Raw genomic sequence first — 27,541 nt, 5'->3', positions numbered from 1 at the left:
TTGCAACGATATTTTAAAGAACAGCATCCAGCATCCAGCATCCTGGCTCAAGGAATTTGGGCTGAAATTTCACTGGTCAGGTATGTAAATGTTGAAAAAGTGAATGCAGGGATTTTGAAAGCAGAGGTAAGGGAGAAGATTAGAACAGCAGGGAGTAGTATTCACTCAAAGGAATAAAGGCAGCATGTGTGGGAGGAAATCCTCAGCATTCAATGCTCCCCAAAGCTTCATAGTAATGTATTTACATTCATGTGGCAGTGCCATTACTGTAACATATACCTTTGAAGTCTCCCGAGAAGCGACGCTCTCAGACTTTTTGGCTTGTGATCCCTGAAATGAAGCTACGTTTGATCTCTCAGTACAGGTTAGTGTGGACATGAGTTATGAGCAGTTCAAACAAAGAGTTATCTTTTCCTTTTCTTGTTTCGTTAGGTTCCAAAAGAAAAATTATAATGAAAAGACAAAATGCCATTCAATGAATAGGGTGAAGCTGAGGACAAATCCTTGTGGAATGCCATATTGTGACAAAACCTGTTCTTAACCTAAGAAATTAGAGATGTGAGATTTAACCAGTTTAACTTGGACCAGAAAGTCCAGAATGTTCTCGTATTTTTATGCTCTACTGCTTGAGGCCAACAAATAAATAAATATTTGAACCTTTCAACTATGTTTTGTTTGGTTGGTATTTTCAGACAAATCAAAAAGACCCAAAGCTGCAGCTACTTTATCTGCGATCACAGAGACACAGGGAGGCAAGTGTAGAGTGGACCAAAATACACCAGTCACTCAAGTCTCGATAAATAATGAAGACATCAGGCTGCTGTGGAGACCAGAATAACTTTGTGATGCAACATCACAGGCGAGCACTTAACAAAAGCTTAACTGTGCATTACACTTACAAGCAATTTCGAGAGGGATGAAATATTTAGAGACACAACTCTTTGGGTTTCTTGTTGTTTTGCGTCTCACAAGCACCAGACATCTGTCTTCCAGTCAGTTTGGGGGGAAATTATCACTTAACCCTTGCAGTAGTTAATCAAGACTTGTTATATGATTAGGAAATCATATCAACACATGCATTTCATTTTTGTTTATTTAAGTTTACATTACTGTATGTCCGTTGGGATATAGCCTCTTATTCATCATCTTCCTCATCATCAGAACACCCACATCTGATGGATTAAAGTCATCTCTCTGTATTGGTTTTTCCATACAGTTTGAGGTAAACCTGGTAAAGCAAAGTTATGTTACCCTCATTCAGTCTTTTCATTCATTGTTCAAGCTGTCTGGTAAAACTTCATAACATGTTTTTCCCCTTACAGAAGAGTCTAGTGTAACCCCAGAGGGATTTATGTAAGTTGCCGTGTTTGGAGTAATTTTAGTTTGGATCCCATCTGATTAAATATGAAGACATTTTATTTTACATGAATCTCTGGTCTGTGTCGCTTGATTTCAAGTGGGAATCTACTCTGTAATTCAATACAGCGGTTGAATTGTGGGGGAATAACCTCGGAGAACAATTTAAGGAGTAAAATAGATAAATTAATTATTTTCTGCAGTGTTGTAGTGTTTGTGTTTTCTGTTTTAGCCAATGCAGAAGTGCTCTCTTGTGGAATAGATCCATAACTGCATCTCCATATTGCTGAAAAATACTTATAGAAAACTATGTGCATGACCGACAAGTGGTAGTTAGTAGGGAAGAACATTTTTGCCAACACTGTATACTATGTGTAGTTAAATAATTGATTTACAAGAAGTTTAAAAACACAAACTTGTGACTTCACCTAAAACAAATTAAAATAAACAATATTATAAATCAAAAAGATAGAGTCAAAGACCATAAATATTTTAATTATATGTTTTTATTTTAAAAACAGACTACTGTATATAACAATAAAACATAGCAATACGAATATACAATAATTAATCTATGAAATGTATTTCTCCTTCCTTGAACAAAGCCCGAATCAGTCACTACAAAGATCCTGTAAATGTTAGTAATGGTTATGGTGTGAGTAAAATACAAAGGAACGTTTTTAGGTAAATGACCTTAAAGTTAAACAGACTGTGATATTAGGATCAGATAAAAAGAAAAAAACTTTGTTTGGCTAAATATATTTATGCATGTGAGAAATTTGACTCGGCCACAGTAGCTGTTAATGCATGTAAATATGTCAGTGGATACAGCCTGCTTGGATTCCTTTAGCATTTGGCAGTTATAGATAATATGCACATGCTGTTGCACATATTTTTTAAACAGTCATATAGATTGGTTTAACATTTGTACAGTAGCTGCTCTGCAGTAGATGTTTTGGTGTTACTTATTGTCTCCAACATCAAATGACTGATTTATTTATACATTTTTATACACAGTCCAGTCCATAAGTATAAGGACAGAGAAGATTTTCATGTTTTGGTTCTGTTTTGTAACTATGAGATTAAACTGCTAGCTTTGAGTTTTAGGGTTGGGTTGTAGACAGTGAAGGAATTAATATTCCCTTTTAGTTTTAGGGAGTTTCATGAAAAGAACAAAAGGTTTACGTGGTTGATTGGATGTAAACGTAAACACTCTCTAATTAGATTTAACTTGATACTATATTTTCATGATAATTATTCTGCTATCTTCTCAGAAAAAAAATCTAAATCTTAATTATAGAAACAGACAGTGGAAAAAAAGGTTTGTACAAAGATGAATTAATGATTTCTCACACACACATGCACAAATTTACACACGTGTTCACAGACTGGGTTGATGAATCTGACCTACTGCTCTGTTCCAGTGCTACTGTCCAATACAAGGCTTAATTAATGTATTTAACCTTTAGCTGTCAGGCACACAAACCTACCAAACACAAATCCTAGTCTTAGACTAGTACTCAGTGTTTTCCTCTCTGACACTTTATGAATTTATCAGCTGTGGTATTAATTTGTTTTGCTGTAAAAATCAATTTCAACCTTGTGGAAAAAGGGCTCTTATTCCTGTTTTTGATTAGTACATTCTAACATGGGAGCCCTAAGCATAATAGAAAAATACAGCTGTAGTGTCGGCAGATGAAACAGGGCAAATGGTAGAGATGAATTTGCCAGTTGCAAAATGTGTTAAAATAATGTTTCCTAACTCATCTCATTTTCTATGAACAAGACAGAAGAGGAAGTCTCATTGTGAATCTTTGGCACCCCCTGCTGTAAAAGTATGTTAAATAAAATTTCAGTAATGAGTAAACAGATTTTTAGGGAGATGTTTTTTACTCACTGGACATTGCATTATGTTCATCACATTTATTATGCGTGCAAAAATATTTCTGCAGGGCATATACAACCCAATGCATATGGTCAGCAGCATGATTTCATTAGGGCTGCATAGAACAACATTTATTAAAAAAAATGTCTAAAGCTAGAGTTCGCAATGCTTTAATACTAACAACGAATCAAATCACTACTTGTGTGTATTTCCACTGCCCTCAAACAGCCAAAAATATGTTATTACAGGTTTCTCAGTAAAAAAGTAAAGAGTCAGGTCAAATGACTTCCCCTGGCCAATTTAGTGAAACGAAGTTGTGGTATAAAGTCCTTGAATCTCTGCCTCTCGTACAGGCCTCAGGATGACCTCTTTCCGGTAGGAGAATCGGGTGAGTTTGACCTTGTGGTACATCCTTTCTCTGTGCTGCAGCAGGCAGTAAAGAGACATGGTTAACTTAGCCAGTGCCAGTGTGCAGATGATCATCACCACCAGCACTGTGAGGTAAATCATTATCTGAGATTTGCACTGCTGAATCTTATTTCTGTCCTGATACATGGAGGAAGTTTGTGGCTCCTGTTGTACTGGTCCAAAAGGACAATTGAAGATCACTGGTGTGGTTGGTGGAGGAGGTGTCATTGTTTGGGCAGTTGTTGGTCGTGTAGTCCTGAGTGTGGTGGTCTTGGCTGTAGTTGTCGTTTTAGTTGTAGTGGGTCTGCCTGTTGTTGTGGTGAGTAAAGTGGTTGTTAGGGCAGTTGTTGTTGTGGTGGGTAGAATTGTTGTCATAGTGGTTGTAGGTGCAATTGTTGTTGCGGTAGTTGTGGGTGTAGTTGTGGTGGTTGTTGGTGGAACTGTTGTCATAGTGGTGGTGGGAGCAGTTGTTGTTGTAGGTGCAGTTGTTGTTGCAGTAGTTGTTGGTGCAGTTGTGGTGGTTGTTGGTGGAACTGTTGTCATAGTGGTGGTGGGAGCAGTTGTTGTTGTAGGTGCAGTTGTTGTTGCGGTAGTTGTTGGTGCAGTTGTGGTGGTTGTTGGTGGAACTGTTGTCATAGTGGTGGTGGGAGCAGTTGTTGTTGTAGGTGCAGTTGTTGTTGCGGTAGTTGTTGGTGCAGTTGTGGTGGTTGTGGGCAGAGTTGTTGTCGTAGTGATTTCAGGTGTGGTGGCCATAGTGGTGGTCATAGTGGTTGTGGTTGTTGGTATTGTTGTGGCTTGAGGTGTGGTGGCAACAGTGGTGCTTGTAGTGGGCACAGTGGTAGTTGGTGTTGGGGTCGTAAGGATGGTGGTTGTTGGTTCTGTCGTTGGGAGTGTCGTGGTAGTCGGGGGCGTTGTGGTGGTGGTTAGGAGGGTGGTTGTGGGAGGATGGGTGGGACAAATAAATTGATCCTCTGTCAATGATATGATTTCCTTCCCTTTTAGATGGTCTGGATGCTCACAGAACACATGAGACGGAAACTTGTCAGAGTTCGCCCTCATCCAGATGTAAAGATGTATCAGAGAACAGTCACAGAGCCATGGGTTGTCACTGAGGTCAAGTTTTTTTAGTTTTGTTAATGGCAAAAAAATATCCCCTGGAAGTGTCTGGAGGTTGTTGTGAGCGAGCATGAGTGTGGTCACAGATTGTAGCTTCTCAAACACATCTGAATCCAGCGAATTTATCATGTTGTTCTGTAGATTCACCTGTGTGAGCTTTTCAGGGCCGTTAAAGTTCTCAGCGGACAAGGAGACCAACTGGTTTTTAGACAGATCCAGCTTCTTGACTTTCTTCAGAGGGCTGAATATTCCTTCAGGAAGAGTGGATAGATTGTTTTGACTGAGGCTTAACTCGGTCAGTTTAGGCATATCTCCAAAAAGCACTGGTGGCAGACTTGAAAGCTTGTTCTTCTTAAGTGTCAGCATTTTAAGCTGGGGGAAGCCAACGAAATATTCTTGAGGGAAAGTAGTCAGAAGATTATTTTCTAAAAGCAGTTTACTTAGTTTGTCTTTATGTGGAAACAGATTAGGTGATAATTCTGCTATTTTGTTTCCATACAAGCCAATTTCCTTCAAGTTTGTTAAATTTTGAAAAATGTCCTCAGGGATGGTGGTCAGCTGATTTTCATGAAGCCGTAGTATCTGCAGTTTATTTAGGTTTGAGAACCAGTCAGTTGATACAGAGGAGAGATTATTTTGACCTAAATTGAGAGTTAAAAGGTTGTCAAGACCATCAAACGTTTCGTCTTCAATCGATTCGATCTCATTCTTATGTAACAGGAGCTCACTCAATTTTGTAAGGCCTTCAAACAGGCCTTTTTCAAGTCTACGGAGCTTGTTAAACTTTAGTATAATTATCTCCAGGTTGCTGGAGTCTTTAAAGACTCCCACTGGGACTGATGCTAGTGGTGTGTTGGAGATCTCAACATGCTTGAGGCCTGCCAAACCTTCAAAAGCTCCTAGCTCAATAGATTTCGTTTTAGTGTCTATGAACTCCACCTTTTCAAGCAGGGGGTTTTCAGAAAAGGCTGCTTTTGGGATTTCTTTAATCTGGCTTTTCACAAAAAAAACTTGCGTCACACCAGTGCCCAGAATGCGTGGGATTTCTGTCGTAGTTGAACTAAAAACCATCTGGTTCTCGGGGCAGTCCGTCTTCTGTAACCATGGTTTGTTTTGAGTCAATGAAAACTCCAGCAGTGAAGACAGAATAAGAACGATGATTTCTCCTCTTGACATTGTTGTTCACTGTAAAAAGAAAACAAATTTTGCAATCATGTATAACAAAATGTTATCAGCCACATTATGAAAAGCTTTGTAATGTCAAGTTATCATTAAATCTCTGTGCTGTTTAATGCAAAACAAAAAAACATTTGCCTACCCGATTATTTCCTGTTCCAGGATGAAGCCGTAAGGAAATACAAATAAACGCCGTCTCATTACTTATCTTCTTATCAGATCGTCCAGGAGGCCATGAGTGTGTTGCATCCCATGTGAGGCGTGGTGCAGCTTCTGCAGCTTGAGATAAGAGCGGGGATGTAAGTTTCATAGTAACTGCACGCCTCTGCAGCATGGCTCCAAAATAATGTAATTTTTCTTATTTCTTCACTGACATTTCACAGCACCCACAAAGTATTCCTAAATTATTCTAGTTATAAAAGTAAATTAAAAGTAGCCTAGATTTCAAAACAATGTTTTCCTCCATCATTGCATAAACTCAGTGGCCACTTTATTAGGTACACCTATAAAGTCTGATGCAATTTAATACGAGCTGATAAAATCTGCTTTCACAAAGCCAATAAATTTCAGTTTTAAAATGAGAGAGAATGGTTGTTTTAGTTATGTGTTTATTATTGTAATTTGCAATGGCGTTGAACTGGGCTGCAAAATAGTGTAGTAGTATTTTTGAGTGAGTTTCAGTATAATGCAGTCAGGTATTACATTATAATATAGGTGTACCTAATAAAGTGGTGAAGGATTATTTACATGAATTAAATGTTAAACCTAAACTGGATGGGTGTTTAAGTTTTCACCACTGACTCTATAGAAATGACGACTGTGCCTACCACCTGATGTGTTAGACATGTTAAGTTATGCACCTCTGACAGTAGTGTAAACAGTTAAAGCTTGAGTATTTATAATTCATTCACAAATCTATGGTATGTAAACATTTTTATCTTTTGATAGCGTGCACTTGTTCCCACCGAAGGATAAGCAGAAACAAAAAACAACTTTAAATATACTTAATTTTTCTTTTAACCCTTTCATGTATAGAGGTCACTACAGTGGACAGCTATTAATGTTGTTTTCTTGTATGTGCATGGGTTTTGATGGCATAGTTGCACATCAGCCTCATATGGGATGATGCAATAGCATTCACTGTAGTGGCTGATGTGCAACTATGCCATCAAAACCCATGCATATACAAGAAAACAACATTTGAATAGCTGTCTACTGTAGTGACCTCTATACATTAAAAGGGTTAATTCCTCTCTACAACATTGTTTTTGTCAGGCATCATATATGAAAACATCTGAAACTTGTTTTTTTTGTCCGGTCTTTGTAATTGCAGACAAAGCTGGGGTGGGGGTTTTGTTCTAAAACAAAAATATTTTCGACATTATTCTGACTTCCTTCCATTAGATGGCAGTCTAATGGAAGAGTTTATTCTACCTTTTCCTGTTTTCATGGAATGTTTGCACTTTTAAACCTCTGGATCTTTGTTCTTATTTTTCACAGATTGAATTGGCACATACTTGAAAACGTAATAACAATGCATGTAAAGTCTACAAAACATACGTCATAACATGATGTATGAATTAAAAAATGTTGATATGTAGCCCGTCTACTATCCAAATCGGTAGATAGGGCCCTGAGTTCTTTATTTAATTCAATCGTGTTCTTATAACTAATTATCTCTATATTATTAGTCTTGGATCAATAAAGAAACCTGGTACCTCACAGATATAACTTAACAGACTGCTATACTAATGTAACTACTAAATGCATGTACTAACCCCTTTGAAAATAATAAACACACCCAGAAACCGTTTTAAAATTAATTGCAATAGTGTCCCACTTTAATCGAACGCAAATTAATCAAAATAAAAAAAAACAGGAAAATAAGTGTGTTCTTGACTTTTTGTTACACCATGCAGCGTTAAACCAAATAACTTTCTCTTTACACACTGTTCACTATGACTGTGATACACAAATACACACCCCGGTAATAAACACTTAACTAAGCAGGCAAATTAACCTTTAAATAACAAACGTTGCAGGCCTGGTTCGATGCTCGGGATAGTGGAAACCAAAAACGTCACGGTCGCTTCACTCAACTGAGCAAAAACAAATGACTGAGCCGCACCTTTCCTCTGAAGTAATGCAGTCCAGCAGACAGGGTTACCGGTCCACAGGCCTCAGTCCAGGAGCAGGACGATGCAGGGGGTGGGGGCATGTTCACGGAGCGGGGTGGTAATCCAGCGTCGCCAGAGGAACTGTGATCATCCCCGGGTAGCTCAGAGCGCTATCTGGTGGTCCTCTCTCGGTTCACCGTCCCAAACAGTCCAGACGAAGCCACTGAGTCGAGCTGGGTTAAACAGCAGCAGCCTACAGTCCGTCCACGTTCCTAATTAGCCACTCGCTGATTTAACGAGCAGAATCAGGTCGCAGCATATCAAACTTCGTGTGGAAGTTTACTGCTCAACACTTCTCAAACAGGTGGTCCTACAAATTATCTTGCTGCTAATTCACGACTTAAGGAAATACCATACTTTTCCTTACCACTTTGGCAAAAGCCACCGCTTTGCTCATTAAACCCTCTCTCCTCCTCTCTCTCCTTATGTCCACACACCTCAGCACAATCATGCGACCACATACACCTCTAGCGACAGAAATAATATTAACTGCTTCTATCAAAAAAGGAAAACATAAAATATATCAATGCACTTTTAACATTCTTATCCTTGAACCTTACATTTTGTCACACACAAATGAAATATGTAGTTTAACCTTACTTTTTAATAAACTTTTCATTTATTTATTAATTAAAACTATTTATTAACCCTGGATTTATATGTTGTTGTTGTTGTTGTTGTTGTTGTTGTTGTTGTTGTTGTTTTTTACCTGGGCTACAGATACTTCAGGTAATGAGGTGAATTTGTTGGTAAAAAATATTTTCTCATGCATATAGACCTTCTATAATGTTTTCATAATGGATAACTTTCTATCAGGTACAGGGGGGTGAAGTTTGCATGTCTGCATTCATACCATGAAGGGTGAAGTTCAATAATAAACACAATGTAAGATTGGCCCAACTAAAAGCTGTGCATTTATTCAATGTATAGAAGCATTATGCATTGAATTGTATTCATAGTGTACTCAAAATTACATCTTTGATTTTGTATGGATAGCCCTCTTGCAACAAAGTTAAGCTGTTTGCTAAATGTATTGTTGTTAGCACAGAAGTTATTTTCAAACTGCATTAATTAAAACTGAAAAACAGAAAATAGTTTGAAAAAACACTGGATCTGCTAAAAGAAATATGCTGTTTCAGTAAAGTTACCATCTCTTTGCCAAGACATGGTAAGGAATGACTTTTTACGGTTAGTGTGGAAAATGTACTTTCTCTTTTTACAGCACAATTGAAGAGGAATACTGACTGGTCAGTCTGATCATTAAAACTGAAAGCTAATGAATTCAAAAGTAAATCTGTTTCCTTCTTTGTTACTTCTGAATGGAGCTGCAGTGGTTCTTTCTTTTGCCTTTGAGGCTTTTCAATAAACTCTATGCTCCACATTTTCCAACTAAACCACAGTAATAAGTAAGCAGTTTCTCTTGGCTTTAGAAGTTCTTGGCCTGCTGATGTTGGTTGGTCTGGTCTACAACACAGAGTTCTTATTTCTGCGACCTATATTTCCCTTGCCACTCCTGTTCCTCCTCCAGCACACACAGCTGATGATGACAGTGCTGATGATGAAAGTGGACACCACTGCGATGGCAATCAGGATGACTGAAGTATAATTAGAAACCGTTTCATTATCATTTTGTCCACTGCTGGTGACCCTATCGTGCTCTGAGGTGTGTGTGGTCTCGACAGCAGGTGACGAAGTGCTTCTTCTGGCTGGAGGTGTGTGGGGTTTCCTCCTCTTCTCTGTTGAGGTCAGCACAGGCTCTTCAGTAGAGCTGAGAGGCATCAGGTTCTCATCTTTCAGTGAAGCAATCACCTCACCACTCTGACTGAAAGGAGTTTCACACACCACAAGGGTTTGGTTGACCTTGGATGGGTGCTGTTTCAGCCAGCCCCGAAGAGGCAGAATATCCTTGTCACACCTCCAGGGGTTCTGCTGCAGGAGTATTTCCTTTGCTGCAGTGAGGTCATCTAGACTCGACTGTGGCAGGTTTGGAAACGAATTGTTTCGCAGGTCTATCTGTCCTGGGTGGCTCAAGCCCTGGAGGAACCCCACAGGAAGGGAGTCGATAAAGTTGTGCTCCAAGGAAATGTTGACCAGACTGGGTAGTCCTTGAAAAGTCCCCACTTGCAGAGTTGTGAGCAGATTGGTGTGCAGCGAGACCTCTCCTAGCTGCTCCAACCCTCTGAATGCACCGGTGGATACATAGCTGATCTGGTTCCGACTCAGCACCAGGAGACGTAACTGAGTCAGGTTCCTGAATGTGTCATCTTCCACACGGCTCAGCTTGTTGTCATACAGCCACAACTCCTGCAGGGCCATCGGCCCAAACACACCAGGACCCAGACTCTTCAGCTGGTTTTCATACAGGGACATATGAGAAAGGAGGGGCAGATTTAAGAAGACCCCTTCTGGAAGAGATGTGAGCCTGTTGTTGGAGAGGAACAGCTTCTGGAGTTTCAGAGTGTTGGAGAACAGGTCATGGTGAAGGTGAGTGATAAGATTGTCATGTAGGGACAGTTCCTCCAGGTTTACAAGGTCATCTAAACTGCCAGCAGGAAGTTCCAGTAGCATGTTCTTGTTAAGGCGCAAGATTTTCATCTGAGAAACACCCTTGAATGTCTCTCTGGATAGTTGACTGATATTGTTTCCAGAAAGTGAAAGGTACTGCAGTTTAGTCAGAGGGTGAAAAGTTTCCACAGGTACAGAAGTGAAAAGGTTCTTACTGAGGTCAAGTTGTCTCAGATCTGTCAGCTGGGAAAACCACTGAGGGCGGAGTACCAAGAGCTTGCTGATCTTCAGAGTCAGAGACTCGAGTTTCTGAAGATTATGGAACAAGGCCTCAGGGAGATCTTGCAGTTCAGTGCCAGTAAACCCCAAGGCACCGATGTTTGGAGTGGAATCAAATGTGCCAGGGCGCACTTCCCTCAAAACAGTGTCTTTAATCACAAAGATGCTAAGGGCATTTGAAAAATCAGTCAGGTCCTCTGGTTTCAGAGAGTAGAAATTGCATACAGAGAAGAAGAGGGATGTGGTAGAGGAGGGCACAGCCGTGGGGAAGTCTGAGAGGTCAGTGCAGTGGACCCTGTTTCCTAGACATTTGCATCCATTTGGACACGCCCGAACAACCGCGGTGAAGGAACAGAGAAGTAGGAGCACACGAAGGGTCAGTGGCAGATCCATTATTACCTTAGGAAAGAAGGAACAGACATGTTACAGCAAGGGGTGGTAATGAGTCTTGCGTCAGATTTATATCCAAGAAATGACAAATGACTTTGTGAATATGTCATGGTCATTAACCACCAGATATCCTGTTTTCTCTTCAAATGGGCAGTCCACCCATTTTACACCTAAAAGTCAATTAACATCTCACTGATAGTACTTTCATATGACCCAGTTGTGTTTGTCAAAACTAAGAAAGATACTGAAGTGCCACGTTTTTAACTGTAAACTGTGGTGTGCTCTTTGAAAGATGTGTGTGTTTACCATGCAGGGAAGGACAGCAAACAATCCTGATAAGTTCAGCATTTTTGGAGCTTGACCCATACTAGTGACTAGACAGCTAGTTGGCCTGAGATGTTTTAGTTTTGTCCATTCTTTTTTAAATCTCTATGTGCAATACTACATCTGTGGTGTATCCCACAAGTCAGTGCTAACTTTTGCACAGGTTTACTGACAGGAACACAAAACAAATGAAACATAAAAACAAGTAATTCCTATTTAAGTTTGATATACTGTTGTTTTTTGTTAATGAAGGTAACTGAACTGCTCTGCTCCAAACTTTCATTAGGGAGATGGGGAGCATTTTCATTGGACAGTACTGTGAGATTAAATACATTGGCACAATAGTTGTTAGTTTCCAGTAGAGTAAAGTACAAAACTGTGGTCTGTTTTTCTCCCTTCTCTGCCACAAAGGGATTCTCTGCACATTAAATCACCACCATAATAAGCAGTTATACCGAAGGCAACTCTAATTAGCAACAGTATCTTCATGTTGCAGCCTCAGCACTCTTCTTTTATCCGAGGAGGAGGCATGAATTGATCCAGTGTTTCCTGTAGCAAGAAGCATTGACTGCCAACATTGCCAGCAGGATTGACTACTAAATTAATGTTTTGCAGGCCTTTGATAAATAAGACCATTTACTCAGGATCTGTGCTCAACAGTAGTTTTGGAGCTCACACATATTTGAAACACATGCTTGAAAGATTTGCTGCAGAAATGTGTCTCTCTAAACTGCAGAGTGTATCATTATTTCATGTGAAAATGGTGTTTAGTTTGCTGCCACAAGCAGTAGGATTCCTGTGACTACACTTCACCATGACAGACTGCCTGCACATGTTCGAGGCAGAGGCTGTTCTTACTGTTTTAAATGGCAAAGGAGGCTCCGAACACAAAGCGTGCCAATGTAATGACCTGCTTCTCCATACAAATCCATTTAAAGTTCTGCAACTTGAGGTTGGCAAGCATGAGTCGTTTCTTAGTGTCTGAGTTGTATTAGGGTGCAGAAAGAGTCTTTCCAAGGAAGTAACTTTCTAAAGAGGCCAGTGTGTCCCTCAAATGAGCTCAACTACAGAGGTATCACATTTCTGTTGGTCTTTCTTCTTTTTCCACATCAATGATAGAAGGCCATAAAATCCATCCTGGTGCATTACAGCTGTTCCCATTCTTTTTTTTTTTTTTTTTTTTTATACATTTTGTACTCTTGTCTGCTTTCATTCAAAGGGTGGGGTACTGGGTCTTTGCTGTGAGAAGGAAGCAAAGAAAATAGTACTCCCTACTTTTAATATACCATCAATAACCCGAATCCTTAGAAGTTATAACTTTCCTTATTTGAGAGCCTGTATTTCAACACCCAATAGTTATATTACCACCCACACTTCAATTTTCTTACTGCAGTGACAGTGCCAGGTCAGAGTTGAGACTGAGGGCAGGGACGGTTTTCCACTTCCCCAACATCCAGAGAACTAAAAGTCAGATACACATGGAGTACTGGCAATATGTTATCTGAACACACTTCCCCTTTTTCAGACACATGACACACATAGCGTCACTTCTCTTTGCTACAAAATCAATGAGAACAGTGCTGCTCTTAAGCCTCTTGTGAGTCCTCTAAAGTATTACTTTAATAATCTTCCTTTTCAGCTGACCACACAGCCATGTGTCCTCTCTGGTATATATCATGGCAGTCCAACCAAAACCACTGTCTGCTCTCTGCTGGAACAACTTGGAATGATCTTCAGCACAGTGTAATGGCTAAAGCATTTCCAGTTCACCAATAATTGCTTGGATTTTTTTCTCCTCCTTCCATCAGCACTATGAAAAGACTGAACCAGCAAACTGTCCTCCCTGAGAGCAGTACTCAAACCACAAGTTAATTCCTGTTTTATAGAAAAGGTTTTTGATGACCACCTAACCTGATGTAGTAGTTGTGCTCGACGTATCAAAAATAATCAATATTTTTAACAGAAAACTCACGAAACTCAATTAAGGGTCAAATAAAAAAAATTCTGTTTTCAGCATTGTAGTTTACACATTAAATGGCACATTATTTATTAAAGTAAACAGCTGAATTGTGTACAGAATGTAATACTTTTAAGAGAAATACGATAGATTACACTAAATAATTTTCTTTACAGTCCTGTCACAAACTTATTTCCTTATCTTATGTTCTTTCTGATTAATTTGGCCTCTGCAATATTCCTGCCACATTTTTCTTTATAAGCTTGTTTAAAAAAATATCAGTCAGCACTCAGTTAACCAGGACAGCGTGCCGTTTTGCAGAACTTACCTCCAGTAGTGGCTGACGATTAGTGAACAACGTGAGTTGGTGGGCTTGTCTTTTATGTACGTCCTCCCTTCCTCCTCCGCTTCACTAATCCTCTGAAAGTTTCCAGCACTGTCTGAACTCTCACACTATCACATTTTCCTGCTCTTTGTCATCTCTTGATTCTTCTCATTAATCAGCATTTTTTTTAAATTATTATTACTATTGTAGGTTTTCTTTTAAAGGCTTCAGTATCACTGTTCAGCTTCCCGGCTGTCCTCCCGCCCCCTCTGTGCCTCTCACCCTCTCACACACACATTTTTTACTAAATGTGGTGGAGGGGGATGAAGCCAAGGGAAGCCCCACCCCATGGTGCAACTGTGTGCCTGAACTGATTTTTTTGTTTATGTGGTCATTTGAATGCTTATAAGAGGATGAGTGATCTGTGATTCATTTTAGGGGAACCACATTATTTTTTCAGTACGTCTCTGCGTGTTTTTTTCCATCTTGTTCCAGGAAAAATATGTATGTTTGTGTCGCAAGGTGACAATTTGATTTGGTTAAAAAAAAACAAAAGGGATGTTTTTGTGATTTTGATACTGTCGTGTGCGTGTGTATGCATGTGTATATGTGTGTGTGTGTGTGTGTGTGTGTGTGTGTGTGTGTGTGTGTGTGTGTGTGTGTGTGTGTGTGTGTGTGTGTGTGTGTGTGTGTGTGTGTGTGTGTGTCTATGGGCCTTCTTGTTTGGGTGTCCAAAATATCAGCTGCATAAATCTTTGGTATCAGATCCCTGGTATGCTTGTAAACTGATGATATCTGCACTTGTCTTGGACATGTTTATAAATCACCTTTTTAGGGGATTACAGATTACTGATGATCCAACAAACACAACTGCACAGCCAGCAATCTTGTGTTCACTCTCACTTATGTGCACAATAAACCCGTATGCAATCAGGAACAGTTTTCAGTATTGTATAATTCTGGATTAAATTATTCAATGCGGCTTTTCCTGCTGTCTCTGCTGTGGTTTGTGTAGATATGTGAATATACATTATGTGAGAGTATGAGCCTGACTGAAACATAAATGTTCAGACTGAATCCTTTCTGAAAGATTTTTGACAGTTTGGTTTTTATTAACGTGTTCAAGTAAATTCAGTGTGATTTAGCTTTGGTGCTAAAACATGTTTTGTTCACTGATAAATCAGCAGAAAACTAAAGTCGAGTTGTGAGTGTTATTCTGCTTTTAACATATAACATTGAAACTCCCTTCTGCAGGAAACCACAGGAAAACAGATAGTGAGGGTGGAGTTAACGTATAGACAGATGTTGCTGCGGCGCACAAAACTACTCTGGAAACATGGTGTTTTCATGACATGACAGCAAACATACTGTAGATTAAACTAATTACAATGGTCATACCATGGTTTTATAATTGACTAAATTTACCTTAGCCACCAGGACTTCTATTCAACAGACAATATCATCATCTGACTCAATTGCTATTCACATTATAGTTAAACCTTCCACCTCTTTATCCCAATTATACTCTCCACATCATAGTGTCGAAACTTTACTTCTGGCGCCAGTAGCGGTGGACACCGCCGCCGCCGACCTTGTCCCCCGCTGCCGCCGCCGCCGACCTTGTCCCCCGCCGCCGCCGCCACCGCCGGCAGGGTCCCCCGCTACCGCCAGCAGTTCACCACTCAGCGTAAGTTCTGTGCACTTGTTATAATTATACCAGACAACTTTTCCACAGTAACTCTGCTATATTTAGCCCGTGGTGCAAACCACTAATGTGATTTTACTCGGTGTAGAATAACTTTATTTTCATGAAATGGGAGCTAATGTGCTCATTAGCTTCTATTGAGCTCGTAGCAGAGCAGAGTTCAGAGGAAAATGCTCCGATAACCGCGGATTGTTTTATGCGTCTCAATATAGCTACGATAAGGAACTATAATATATGTAACTCTGTATTTTACATGTCGGGGTGATGGTAAACATGGACCAGAGGAGATCTTGTCCTCCCGATTAATCTCGGTTACATGTACCGATACCGGTCCTGATAAACGAGCCCACCTACATGTGCAGGAGGCTGCAGAGAGCAGGTGGAGGAGGAGGTGGAGGGACATCAGTGAAAGAGAAAAGACTTTCGGCTCGACCTGAGCAGGTTCAAAGTTTGAATTGACGTGATATAATGAATTGATGCGATGTGATGCAGCGTTGTGCATGTTGCAGTCGTTACAGAACTAAATCAACTCGTCCTCTCTTATTATCTCCACTATTGTAATGCAGGTGCGTTAGAAGTAGTCGGAGAGCTCGCTGTCTGCTGTCTCTGGTGTCCAGTTTTACTCCTGTGTTACAGCTGAGGGGGACAAGCTTCATTTATATGCATCTGTATGTTTCACTCATTGGACAAAAAAAATTCTAATTCTATTGTGTTTTCCCAAAGCAGGCTGCTCCAACCTCCAGAGAGACAGAGTGCCAGTGGGACATCGTGCATAAAGTCACCCGAGAGGTTGGATGTCAGACTTAGTGGGGAAAAGAACTGCAGCCACAGGACTGTCATACAGAGCACTGAACACCTTCCACCGAGTGGGCAGAGCTTCAGGTCCTTCAGGTCCTTCAGGTCCTTCCCTCAAAGCAGAGAAGACTGATGATTTTTTCACTATTTCAAAGCCTAATTTAACATACTAGGCTGTGTTTTTTTTCCATTCAAATTTGGATGGGTAGTTAACAACCCATACTTCTGTGGTGTGATGAACTTAAAACTCATTTTCATTTCTACTTTACAGCATCTTTAAAATCCACATGCATCGGGAAAACATGCCAACACAGAAAGGCCCCAAGCCAAGGGAAAAATAAAGTTACCCTCACACTATTTCAGTTAAAGATTTAAGGATAAAGAAAACTGTTTTAGTGCTTCATCACTTTCCTGAGTAAACATGTGGTCATGTCATGTCAAAAACTCCTCGCACATGTTTGAGATAGCATAACTGTAGATTGAGAGTTAGAGGAACTTCTGTGTTTTTATTAGTTGACTAAAAATTAAAGGAGTTGAGCGGGAGTTTGGCCATGTTTTGTGGTCATTTTTACATTGGCTCCATTTTGCATTAGCCTGTGAAGTGTTCGCTAATAAATTGTCGGTCCAACCAGGTAACATTAGAAGAGAGTGAAATGCAGTACCACTTGTCAAAATGTTATGTATGGTGACCTTTGACCTTAACCCTAACCTTAACCATAAGTGATGGTCTCTAACTAACTTCCAGAATAAAGGTGTCAGGGATCTGGAAGTTGGTGTGTATGATTATCCTTAGGCCCCCCTCATGTCTGTAGAATCAGGTTAAAAGTCACCATCCATCAAATTATGACAGGTGGGACTGTATTTCTCTCTCTATTAGATTCTATTATCGCCTATTGGAGCTTTACACGTTATTTGATGTGTCCTAGTCTAACAGCAAAACCGCCGTCACAAATGACAGTTTTTGGATTATCTGTGCTCATATTTTGACGTATCTTTTTGAAATTTTGTATTTCACCTGTACCTTTATGTTTTTGATACGTAAAAATGCTAACTGTGCAGCAGAAGTGTTGCAACTAGATAGACCAGACTCGCACAAAAAAAGTTGGCAACAGTAGTAGACTGTTGCAGAGCTGGCAGAGAATAAAGCCTGAGTTACAGTAACAACTGTTCAGGAGTCCGACATGGTGATGCAATGAGTGTGTATTTCCTTCAAAGGATTTGGGGATGAATATTTACACAGCTGAATTTAGCATTACTAAACTTAAAACCTGGTTTTATGAGAAAACATTTAGATTGGAGCCAATTGGAGACCAAAAGAAACATTAATATTGTTGTTATTGTAGCTGTCTCTGGCAAAATGTTCGGCTGAACCAGGTGTAATTATTATGAAAACTGCTGTTTAACAGATTGGAGGATTATCATTGTACCCAGCCAACAGTCCGGTAAGACCAGAGTTACTTTGGAGTTTGTGCTTTGGAAAATCCCTCAGAACACCAGGTTACCGTAAATTCATCACAGAAAAATAAAGCTTTCATCTCAGATGTATGACTCAAAGTTATTTTTAAATATCTTTCCACTTGTTTTTTTTTTTTTACTGTGGTCAAGTATTCCTTGTGCCCCTGCAGTAGGCATTTCGTCTCCCCATGCTCACCCTCTGTCACTGTGTGTGTGTGTGTGTGTGTGTGTGTGTGTGTGTGTGTGTGTGTGTGTGTGTGTGTGTGTGTGTGTGTGTGTGTGTGTGTGTGTGTGTGTGTGTGTGTGTGTGTGTGTGTGTGTGTGTGTGTGCTGTTGTGAGCTCACTGTTGTGTGAGCTCAATGTACTGGAAAGGCCTAATCACTTGTTGTCATAGCAATGAACTTGGATGCTGTTCACTAATTCATCCTCTTTTGTTTGGTGTTTGCTTTAAAGTCTAATCACTTCTCATGGAATTTGTGGCATCTGCCATCATTTTGTGAGTGTTTAAAAGGTCTAATAGATCTTTTGACCAGCAGTCAAACATTCTCTGTCATTTTGCTTCCAAAAATCAATGTGAATTGGGATTATCGGTTAGTTACAAATGTAGCTTTATTTGTGTGAACTTCATCCAGTTATCCTTTCCAAAGTGTTAATTTACAACATCAACAGTATCTTTTTAGATACCTTTTCTCTGTTATATTGTTAGTTATGTTTTGGTAATCACTATGGTGGATATATGTGGACATTGTTGTGGTTTTGTTTCACAATGGAGGCTTGTGAAATTACAGGGGCCTGTTTTGCAAAAAAAAAAGTGTCATCTCAAAACAAGCATATTGCTCACCGAACTTGTTCCATGTCTAAATGCCATGTTTTGAAGGATATCACAAAGATAACGGTCTATTTTCCAACATTCCTTGTGATTCATTCACAAAGCACATTTCTCTTTTGTTCTTGTTCAAGGAAATCCAGATCTCTTTAGATAAGAAATGACAGATGTTTTTAGGAGCAGTTCTCCATCCGCTGCCCTATGGAGAAGTCTTCATTATTGTCGCAAATATTTCGCTGTGAAGTGGGCTAGAAAACACAGAACATTGCTGCAACAGGCTTCTCACTAGACAGGTTTATTAAATATACTCTGATAAAGTAATTGTACTAAGTAGAATATGAGAATATGTCTGAATCAGAATGATAAAATAATAACAAAATTAGTTGTCAATACTACAATTTAAATGTTTCAGAGTGTGTCCCTAGTCAGATGAAAACAGATAACAGATGTAAAAACTTTTTTTTTTTTTAAACCCATACATAGTTAGTGATGGGAGAGGCAGGAATGACATTAGCATGACATGTTTTTGGTGGCATTTACTTTTCTAAATGGCAGGAAATCAAATCTTCACAAACAAACCTATCCTTTAAACATAGTGAAAGAAAGACAACAACACATGATGTGATTCACTTAGAAATGTATTAGTTAATTACTTAACAATTACAGTGATACATATTTGAAAGCTGTGATGTTTCATCATGCAGTTGGAAGTATCCACCACTAGAGGGAAACAAATCACTTGTTATGATTTACAGTGGCTTGAATTTGCTTCATGAAGCTTAACATTTCTCTCTTCCTAAGTGTTACTGCCATAACTAAAAGCAGTTAAATAAAGAATTTTAAATGTACATATACTCCACAGATATTAGTGTGTATGAATTTTTAGCAAGCAACCTCAATACAAGGAGAAAGAAAAAGGGTTGCAATTAATGAGTATTTAAAATATAATTATTTTCCAAATATTGTCCTTACTAATCAATTAACTGCTTGGTTGACAAAATGTCAAAAGTAGTAAAAAGCAAAAACCCACAACTGCCCCATCTTCAAAAGAATTAGTTCAAAATCCAAGTATATTCAACTTACTTTTATATATGACAAAAAAAACATCAGAACTTCACATTTAATTGATCAACTGTCAAAGACGTGCTGATTAATTTTCTTCAAATTAAGTTACCAATCAACCAATACAGCTTTACATGAATTATATCCAATTATAAACAAACATTTGGTAAAAAGTGATGACTTAACTCAATATAGCTCAGCTTTTAATATATATAATCTCACTGTCATGTTTTTCTGTAATCTTAAAATACCCCCAGGTTTAAATGTGTTGTAGTATTTTAAATCCTAGACTCCTGTACAAGTCTGACCTTCCTAAAGAAACATTTAACAATACAACCCAACACAATATCGAGAAAAGGAACAAACAACAGCAATCCTTTAGAAAATGAAACCTCTGGAAAAGGAACATTTTTCTTCTTGTACATCATGGTTGATAACAGTGCGTCACCCCTCATTATGTGCGGACTCAGCCTTTAGCTTATCCATGGTCTTGTCGAAGCGATACATACAATACATGGCAGCTAGAATGAGCAACAAGCCTGTAGCGACGAGAAGGATGTGACAAAACATGAGGAACCCAGTTAAGGTGATATTCGAAGGCAGAAACCAAACGTACATCCAGCCTTTGTGGAGGTTGTGGTGAACAAAGTCAGGCACCTGTTCAATTACCAATTTGTCATAAAAAACAGGCGACCTGTTATGAACTTCCGTCGGTTGAGCAGTGGTTGCGGTGTGAAGGTATGCTGAGAGTGTTGAAGCATCTGAGATGGTTAATTTCCCAGATGGAGTGGTTGTGAGGAAGGTGACTGATTGGGTGATTTCCTGGGTGGTGCTTGATGTTGTTGTGGGTAGGTTGGTTGTGGCAGGTATAAGTAATGTTTGTCTACGGGTAGAAAAGATGTGGAATGGTTGTGTTGGCGAGTGATTATCTATCAGAGAATAACTTGTGACTCTTCTAGCATTGCAAAAGTTGAACTCTTCATCGCGCAGAGAGCCAAGAGTACGGCGCAGCTGGTGGACTGGACTCAGACACATCACATCGTCTCTGTCAAAAACAACATGCTCATTATTTCTTATCCATCTTGCAATATCTCTGATAGGACATGTACACTCCCAGGGGTTCCCACTCAGAGTAAGAGCCCTCAAATCTGTATTTGACAAGAAAATATCTCCTGGAAGAGTCTTGAGGTCGTTATTCTTCAAATCAATGGCCAGAAGCTCCCCGAGAGCCTGAAAGATGTTTTTTGGTATGCTCTCTAACTTATTGTCATTGAGCAGCAGTATGTCCAGAGTGGATAGTTTGGAAAACAGCTGAGGATGTAGATAATGCAGGTTGTTGGATTTTAGCGAGAGCTTCTGAAGGTTGGGGACACAGCAGAAAAGGTCAGATGGCAGCTCCCTCAGCTTGTCATTTAAATGGAAGTTAAGCCTCATCAGCCCAGACATATTAGCGAACAAATTTCCAGGAACAGTGGTGAGGTTGGTGGCAAACAGATAAAATTCTCTCATGTCTGGCATGTGACCCATCAGCTCGTCTGGGAGCGATAATAGGGGGTTGTTGTAAAGGGTGAGTTTGTTCAGCTTGGGCATGTTGTAGAAGCTCTTTTCAGGGACAGCATGAAGTCGGTTAGAGGACAGGGTCAGGATCTTCAGGTTCCTCAGTGACCAGAACATTTGAGGTGGAAGGCTGGCAATTTGATTATGATGGATTTTTAGCTCCTCAAGGTTGACCAGCGTATCAAAGATCCCAGCGTCTAGCCCCTCTAGCTCGTTGTTGTAGATCATGAGCTTGAGAAGTTTAGTACAGGAGTGAAAGATGGTAGGTGGAAGCTTCTTTATGGAGTTCCTACCGAGGTTCAGAAAGGTGAGGTTGGTCAGTCCATCAAAAACGTCTGAAGCAGGGCTACTGAGTTTGTTGCGGCTCAGGTCCAGATCCTGCAACCCAACAAGTCCCTGGAGCATATCTGCAGCAATGGTCTCCAATTGGTTCCCATCTAAGTGCAGCTGCTCCAAAGTGTTGAGCGGACTGAACACTCGAGCAGGAAGGATGGAGAGATTATTGGACGACAGCTTGACCGACATGAGCTGAGGAGCTGTATGGAAGGCCCGGGGGTGAATAGTGTGCAGATGGCTGTGGGTCAGACTGAAACGCAACAGGAGACTGTGGTTTACCAGACTCTGCTCATTTATGACATTCATGTTTGTGTCATTGAGCTGCAGCATGTATGTGTGGAGAGGCAGCTGCTGTGGTATATCTGTAATGTTGTAGCCAATGCATCTTACAGCACCGATAAAGTTGCACAGGCAGCCGCTGGGGCACAACATCTTGCAGGTAAGGTGAGGGAGTGTGAAGAGGATGAGTATCATCCACAAGGCGCCTGTGCAGTTAGAATACATACACGTTTGTAAGTATGAGTAATGCACATCTAGCATTCATTTATTTTGGAGCCAAAGAATAATTATACAAAATAAACCAGGATAACTTTTTCTTATAAATCACAGCAAACCCCAAAACAATACAATTATTTTACTAACCTCTGAAGTAAGATGCCATTGTTGTTTGCTGCTGTTCTCTGTGCTGCTCCTTTCTCTTGTGCTGTCTTGAAGAGATGGGCACCCTCTGTTTATCAAGTTTTCCTGCCCACAAGCCATCCATCACACACATCCTGCATGCTTCCCAATCATTGACACTAATCCTTAAACCCAATTTACAAAAATGTGACAATATAATGACTTGTCAGATGACTTATTTCATTAAGCTTATATCAAGGATTTATTTTTATTGCACATCTTAATCCTGGAAATGAGCTATACAGACATTGTAGTGCCTATTGTATGTAATGTTATAAAAAAATAATTGACATATTGCTTTATGTTTTACCACTGTTTTGAGTGACGTGGAGGATTCTGACTCATTTCCTGTGGACTTATCTTGCCAGGACGGTCTCAGCCCTATACTTCCAGTTCATGGACTGAAGTGAAACAGATTACTCATTTCCGAAGTGAGTCAGTGAGTTTTGTGCCTGATGACTGTAATGTGACAGAGCACTTGGATGGTTGTATTTGCCTAGTTTCTGATACATGTTAGTGTAGAAAAGAAACTTACTGTATATTTACATTCATAAGGATTTAGCCCACTTGCATTTCTTCTTTTGAGAATGATACCATGTTTTTATGGCGCTTGTGATTCTCCTGCCTTTCACTGACAGCCACACTTAAAGTAGTGTTTCTTTCTTATTTTTACCAACAGACACTCTTCGATCCCAGCAGGTTTACAATACTGGTCACAAGGTGGGTCCCTCATCACGTTGTCCAAAGTTATGGATGCATGATGCACGTTAAGGGTCAACATAAATCCCGTTAAACAAAAAATAAAACATGACATCATTATTGTGCAAAAACAATCTGCCTTTGTTTTTAACTTGGGACAGCTTTTTAAAGTCTTAAAACAAATTGCAGCAGATTGCTGATTAGTTTTATCATGCTGAATTTTCTTGTAAGTTTTCTTTTGCCACTTTAAAGTTCTGAGAGCTGATAGTGATGGGAACAATAAGTTTGTACTTAAATGCCAGTTATAATTATTTGATATGAAATTTTACAAGTAAAAGAATTTTACATTATTTTAGACATTTAGACATTTTTAGTACAACATGTTCCACTGGATAGGACACAGTGCCAGAGCCGGAATGCTAAGTGATTACTCTATGTCGGGTCATATTGAATGACAGCATAAAAAAAAAAAGGGAAAGTTATTTGATTTATTGTATTATAGAAGTGTTTTCCTTTCAATAATTAAAATTAAGGAAGAAACTTGAGGACATTTACTCTGGCCGCACCCTCCAAAATTCTGCCTTCTTAAATCTCCATTGTACCAAAGATATTTACATGACGTTATGTATATTGTGTGCATAAATACTGAACAAGATCTAGTGTTTGTGTATGTGTGTGCATGTGGCTAATAATATCTGGAACCACAGCTAATTCAAAGCAAAAGTCATCACTTTATTTGATGCTGTTGTTTTAAACTGTGAATGCAACTCTGCGTCATATTCAGTGGTTTCCCTGAAACCTCCTGTGTTCATCGTGCTCTGTATGATAAATGCCTTTTCACTGCAGCACGGCTTTTGTTTGGACTAAGCTTATGACTCAGCTTTGTTACCCTCCTCCAAAAGATCCAGTCAAATCAACTTCATTGTACAGCAAATCACCCATCACTGCAGATGTGCACAATGTGCCACATTCCTTCATGCTTAATACCATAGTCAATATGAGACAACCGTTTCATGAGTAGAATAAATGTACACTTATAAAGATGAAGAATTTTGATATAATCTTATTGCTATAGTCAATGTCCTTTTTTGATTGGAAACTAATGCAAAGGCTGTCATTTTAAAACCACTGAAAAAAAGTTTCCTCAGTGATCAAGACATCCCTTGTCATTTTCTTTTTAGATATATTTAAAAAAAAATTCAAAACAAAACAAAAAGTACAGATTCACATTTTAATTTTATTTACACAGCAAAATTAACAGCGGTGAATTTCTAAAAGCAGTGACAGATGAGATGATTCGTCAGCAGTGGTATAAAAACATGTTATTCCCAATTCTGCCACACGAGAGCAACAAAAACACAAGCAAGCAGGCAAAATAAATCTCTGGTAAAGTAAGAATAGACTACACGTCTTTGCAATCAAGTACATTTTGTCACATCTAATCCTCAAGTATTTCCAGTGATCAGCTGATTATTTACAGGTTCAAGACGTACAGCCACAGTGCTTAGATCTCTCATGACAGCAACTCGGGGCACAGGAAATAAAACATTTATTGATGATACTGCTTATGGTACAACTTTATATTGCTGGAATAAATACAGTGTGATTATATTACTGGTGTTGTGAGTTTTTAAGGCTATGTTGGGCTTTGCAGCAAGATTTTTTTTAGAGGTCCTCCTCCTCTTGCATCTGTCTCAGACACAGTACTTCCAGAAACAGGCTGTCGACAAACAGAGAAAAATATTTGTAGACTAACATCTTTGATTGAGAATATTAATGGTGCAATGATGATAATCAAATCCAAATATTAATCGGTGGCTATAATTCTTATTCAACTTACGTTCGCCCCGCTTCCTTGTGATGGATATGCCCTCTGCCATATTAGCTGTAATCTTCCTCTCCAGCTCCAGGTCCTCCCTCAGCGCCCGCAGCTATAGAAACAGAGATCATTGTGATTAAACACATCAAGACATTCATCAGTATCAATGCACCAACTATTCTGAGGTCTTTTTAATGATGTATCGATAAAGGTTCGCATTTAGTTCCTTGTGTTTTCTTCTAATTGATACACATTTTTTTAGAAATTGAAACAAGATGCCCAGGTTCTATTTATACACAAATATATTGATAAGATTTCTAATTCACATGTTTTCCAAAGTTTTTTCAAGATCAGTTAAAAAAAAAAAAGGCCTTACCTCCTTTAGCTCGGCTACTTTATTGGCCATCTCAACACCTGCCAATAGGAAATCAAGTTAACATAATCAAAATTGTATTTGGGTTATTCATGATAGGTTAAGCTTCTTTTTTGTTGTTGTCTCTATATCTCACCCAGAGGATCGTCCTTTTCAACAGGAACTAAGTTTTTGTGCAGTAACAGTGCTAGAATCTTGTTCTCAGGATCTGTGTCTTCTTTGGGATTAAAAACATGGTTTCCTGCATGTACACAACACATAAAAATACAACTTTAAGTACAACAAACAAACATCAAATTAGGTAATCTTATCCGTGCATTACGTCTTAACCTGTTGCATTTTGGCGAAGCTGTACCAATAATAGCATGTGTTTAAAGGATGCACTGATTGCATGCAGCATCCACAAAATTCTGTAGACAACATAAGTAAGCATTTTTATTGCATACAGACTGAAATAAATACTCCTTTTGCACACTCACCAGGGTTGAATTTGCTCCTCCCCTCTACATTGAGCACTCCCTGCAGTAGTAGCAAACCCAGGAGTCCTAAATAGTAGTTCAAAACTGTAACCCTGTCCATTGCACTCAATGTAAGGTCCAAAGTGAACTCTGCACTAAGAGCCCTCCTTCAAGCAAGGCAAGCAATCCACTCCCTTGAGTCCATCCCGTCAATATATTTATACTTTCACAGGCTGGGAGGAGGGGCCAGTCTCTTAGGTACTAAATCAACAGTAAGTCATCGTGGGCTTCGTCAATAGGCCACCTTTACTTGGACCATGAAGCGTCTGAATGAAATACGGTGATCCGACGTAGCAGGGCTGGCCAGTAACCCTACATCACTCTGACATGGGCAAATCAAACAGAGAGGAAGTTATCAATCTGCCCGTTGGTTATGAGAGACCAGTATTAGATGTTCTTGGCACTTGCAAGTGTTTTTCTTTTACATTAATTGCCTCCTTCTTTAAATAGGTGCATGGGTGTGTGTTGACCTGGAGAAAGAGACGGAAGTAAATTGATTCAGTCTCTAAGTGTACCATAGCCAGAGATGAGCTCCTCAGTCTTGGCTTCAGGACTGATTTGGAGCTGAACGAACATCCATCACTGAGACCAAGCCAAACACATAACACCTCCCAGGTCACTGCAGAGGAGTAGGCACTGTGTGTGTCTGGTGTTATGGAAATGAGCTGCCTAGCACCTGCTGAATTTGGCTGGTGAGGGATAAGGCCCTTCCCACGTAACTTAGGAGCCTCGCATCCAGTAACCTTTCTCAAACCTATTCCTTTAGTCAATCAACTGTTAGATACACAATAGCTCAAGGACTCAGTGAAGAGGCAAAGTGGAACAACAGAAAGACTCAGGAGATGTCTGCCGGAGGGTTTTGGGGGTTCAATCATTAATTTGTAGTTTTAAATGTATAAATTAGAGCAATTGAAACAATTATGTCTCAAATTCAGATAAATGAGCAAAGACAATAACAATGCCTTAAAATAGCTTTATAATTTAGGGATAGCTACTCTATGCTAAACTCAAACAATACATGCAGCTCTTGGTTTTTGTTGGTGTAAGAAATGAGTGTAATGTGTGAGCATAACCCTGCAGCCATCAATCCTGCTTCTGTTCCTAACCAGTCCACTGCATCACTAATGAAAGAGGTCAGGGTAATGTTGACTTCATAGCACTTCATTGAAGAATAAACATTAGGACTAATCTAGCATTAAGCATGGACACAGTCTGTTTGGGTCTACTAATTGGGTTATTGATTGGCCTGTAAATGGACCGATACTATGGATTCATTAGGCTATAATTGATGTACTGCATTAAGTGAAAATAATGAGGCAGGTGTGGCAGATAGCCTACTTGCAAGTTAAACTGCTGAACACTAGAGGGAGCAGTAACATTAACATTATAAGGTCACAACCGATCCAGCCAACTATAGTCAAACGCCTCACTACCAACAATAATGGAGACAAATGCGTTACTCGCATGTGTCGCGCTGGGGCTTTAGGCCACATAAATTGATAGGGCGCATGCGCGTAACGCAGGCCTACGCTACACCTGATTTATTGCACACAAACACCACATCTGCTTGCAACTGTAACGTCATTGCTACAGCAAACGCCTACACGCCTAACTTAGAATTTATCTTGTAAATTATCTATGAAACTGTGTTGTATTGTAGATGTGTTTTTTTTTTTTTTGTGCTGCAGCTCGCCTAAGTACACGGTTACACGTATAGGACTGTACGCGCATACCAGTCTTTTGGTGCAAACGCTTACTTTTGAAGGCGTATTTAGGTGTAGCAGGTGCGCAGTGAAGTTGGCTGAATCGTTTTGACACC

General features: G+C 39.6%; 3 protein-coding genes across 3 annotated transcripts; all 3 read right to left on the bottom strand.

Moving 5' to 3' along the window:
- Positions 1-1,899: 1,899 nt before the first annotated feature.
- Positions 1,900-5,939, bottom strand: LOC138618776 (carboxypeptidase N subunit 2-like). Its single transcript, XM_069694749.1, has one exon. It carries the CDS (start codon positions 5,834-5,836, stop codon positions 3,542-3,544), a length of 2,295 nt encoding a protein of 764 aa, XP_069550850.1. The 5' UTR covers positions 5,837-5,939; the 3' UTR covers positions 1,900-3,541.
- Positions 5,940-8,811: 2,872 nt separating this feature from the next.
- LOC138618723 (slit homolog 2 protein) lies at positions 8,812-22,312 on the bottom strand. Its single transcript, XM_069694638.1, has 6 exons — positions 22,278-22,312; positions 20,191-22,120; positions 20,051-20,054; positions 15,405-15,559; positions 13,902-13,980; positions 8,812-11,301 (listed from the first exon to the last, which is right to left on the bottom strand). The coding sequence occupies exons 1-6, from the start codon at positions 22,294-22,296 to the stop codon at positions 9,583-9,585; spliced, it is 3,906 nt and encodes a 1,301-aa protein (XP_069550739.1). The 5' UTR covers positions 22,297-22,312; the 3' UTR covers positions 8,812-9,582.
- Positions 22,313-24,706: 2,394 nt separating this feature from the next.
- Positions 24,707-25,783, bottom strand: uts2d (urotensin 2 domain containing). Its single transcript, XM_069694637.1, has 5 exons — positions 25,684-25,783; positions 25,341-25,445; positions 25,208-25,245; positions 24,853-24,943; positions 24,707-24,732 (listed from the first exon to the last, which is right to left on the bottom strand). Exons 1-5 carry the CDS (start codon positions 25,781-25,783, stop codon positions 24,707-24,709), a joined length of 360 nt encoding a protein of 119 aa, XP_069550738.1.
- Positions 25,784-27,541: the final 1,758 nt, after the last annotated feature.

This window comes from Brachyistius frenatus, unplaced genomic scaffold, assembly GCF_029030835.1.
Source record: "Brachyistius frenatus isolate BFR_SWC_R1_liver_20210118 unplaced genomic scaffold, ASM2903083v1 Contig_18, whole genome shotgun sequence".
Classification (NCBI taxonomy): Eukaryota; Metazoa; Chordata; class Actinopteri; family Embiotocidae; genus Brachyistius; species Brachyistius frenatus.
This window is presented reverse-complemented; position numbering and strand designations above follow the sequence as displayed.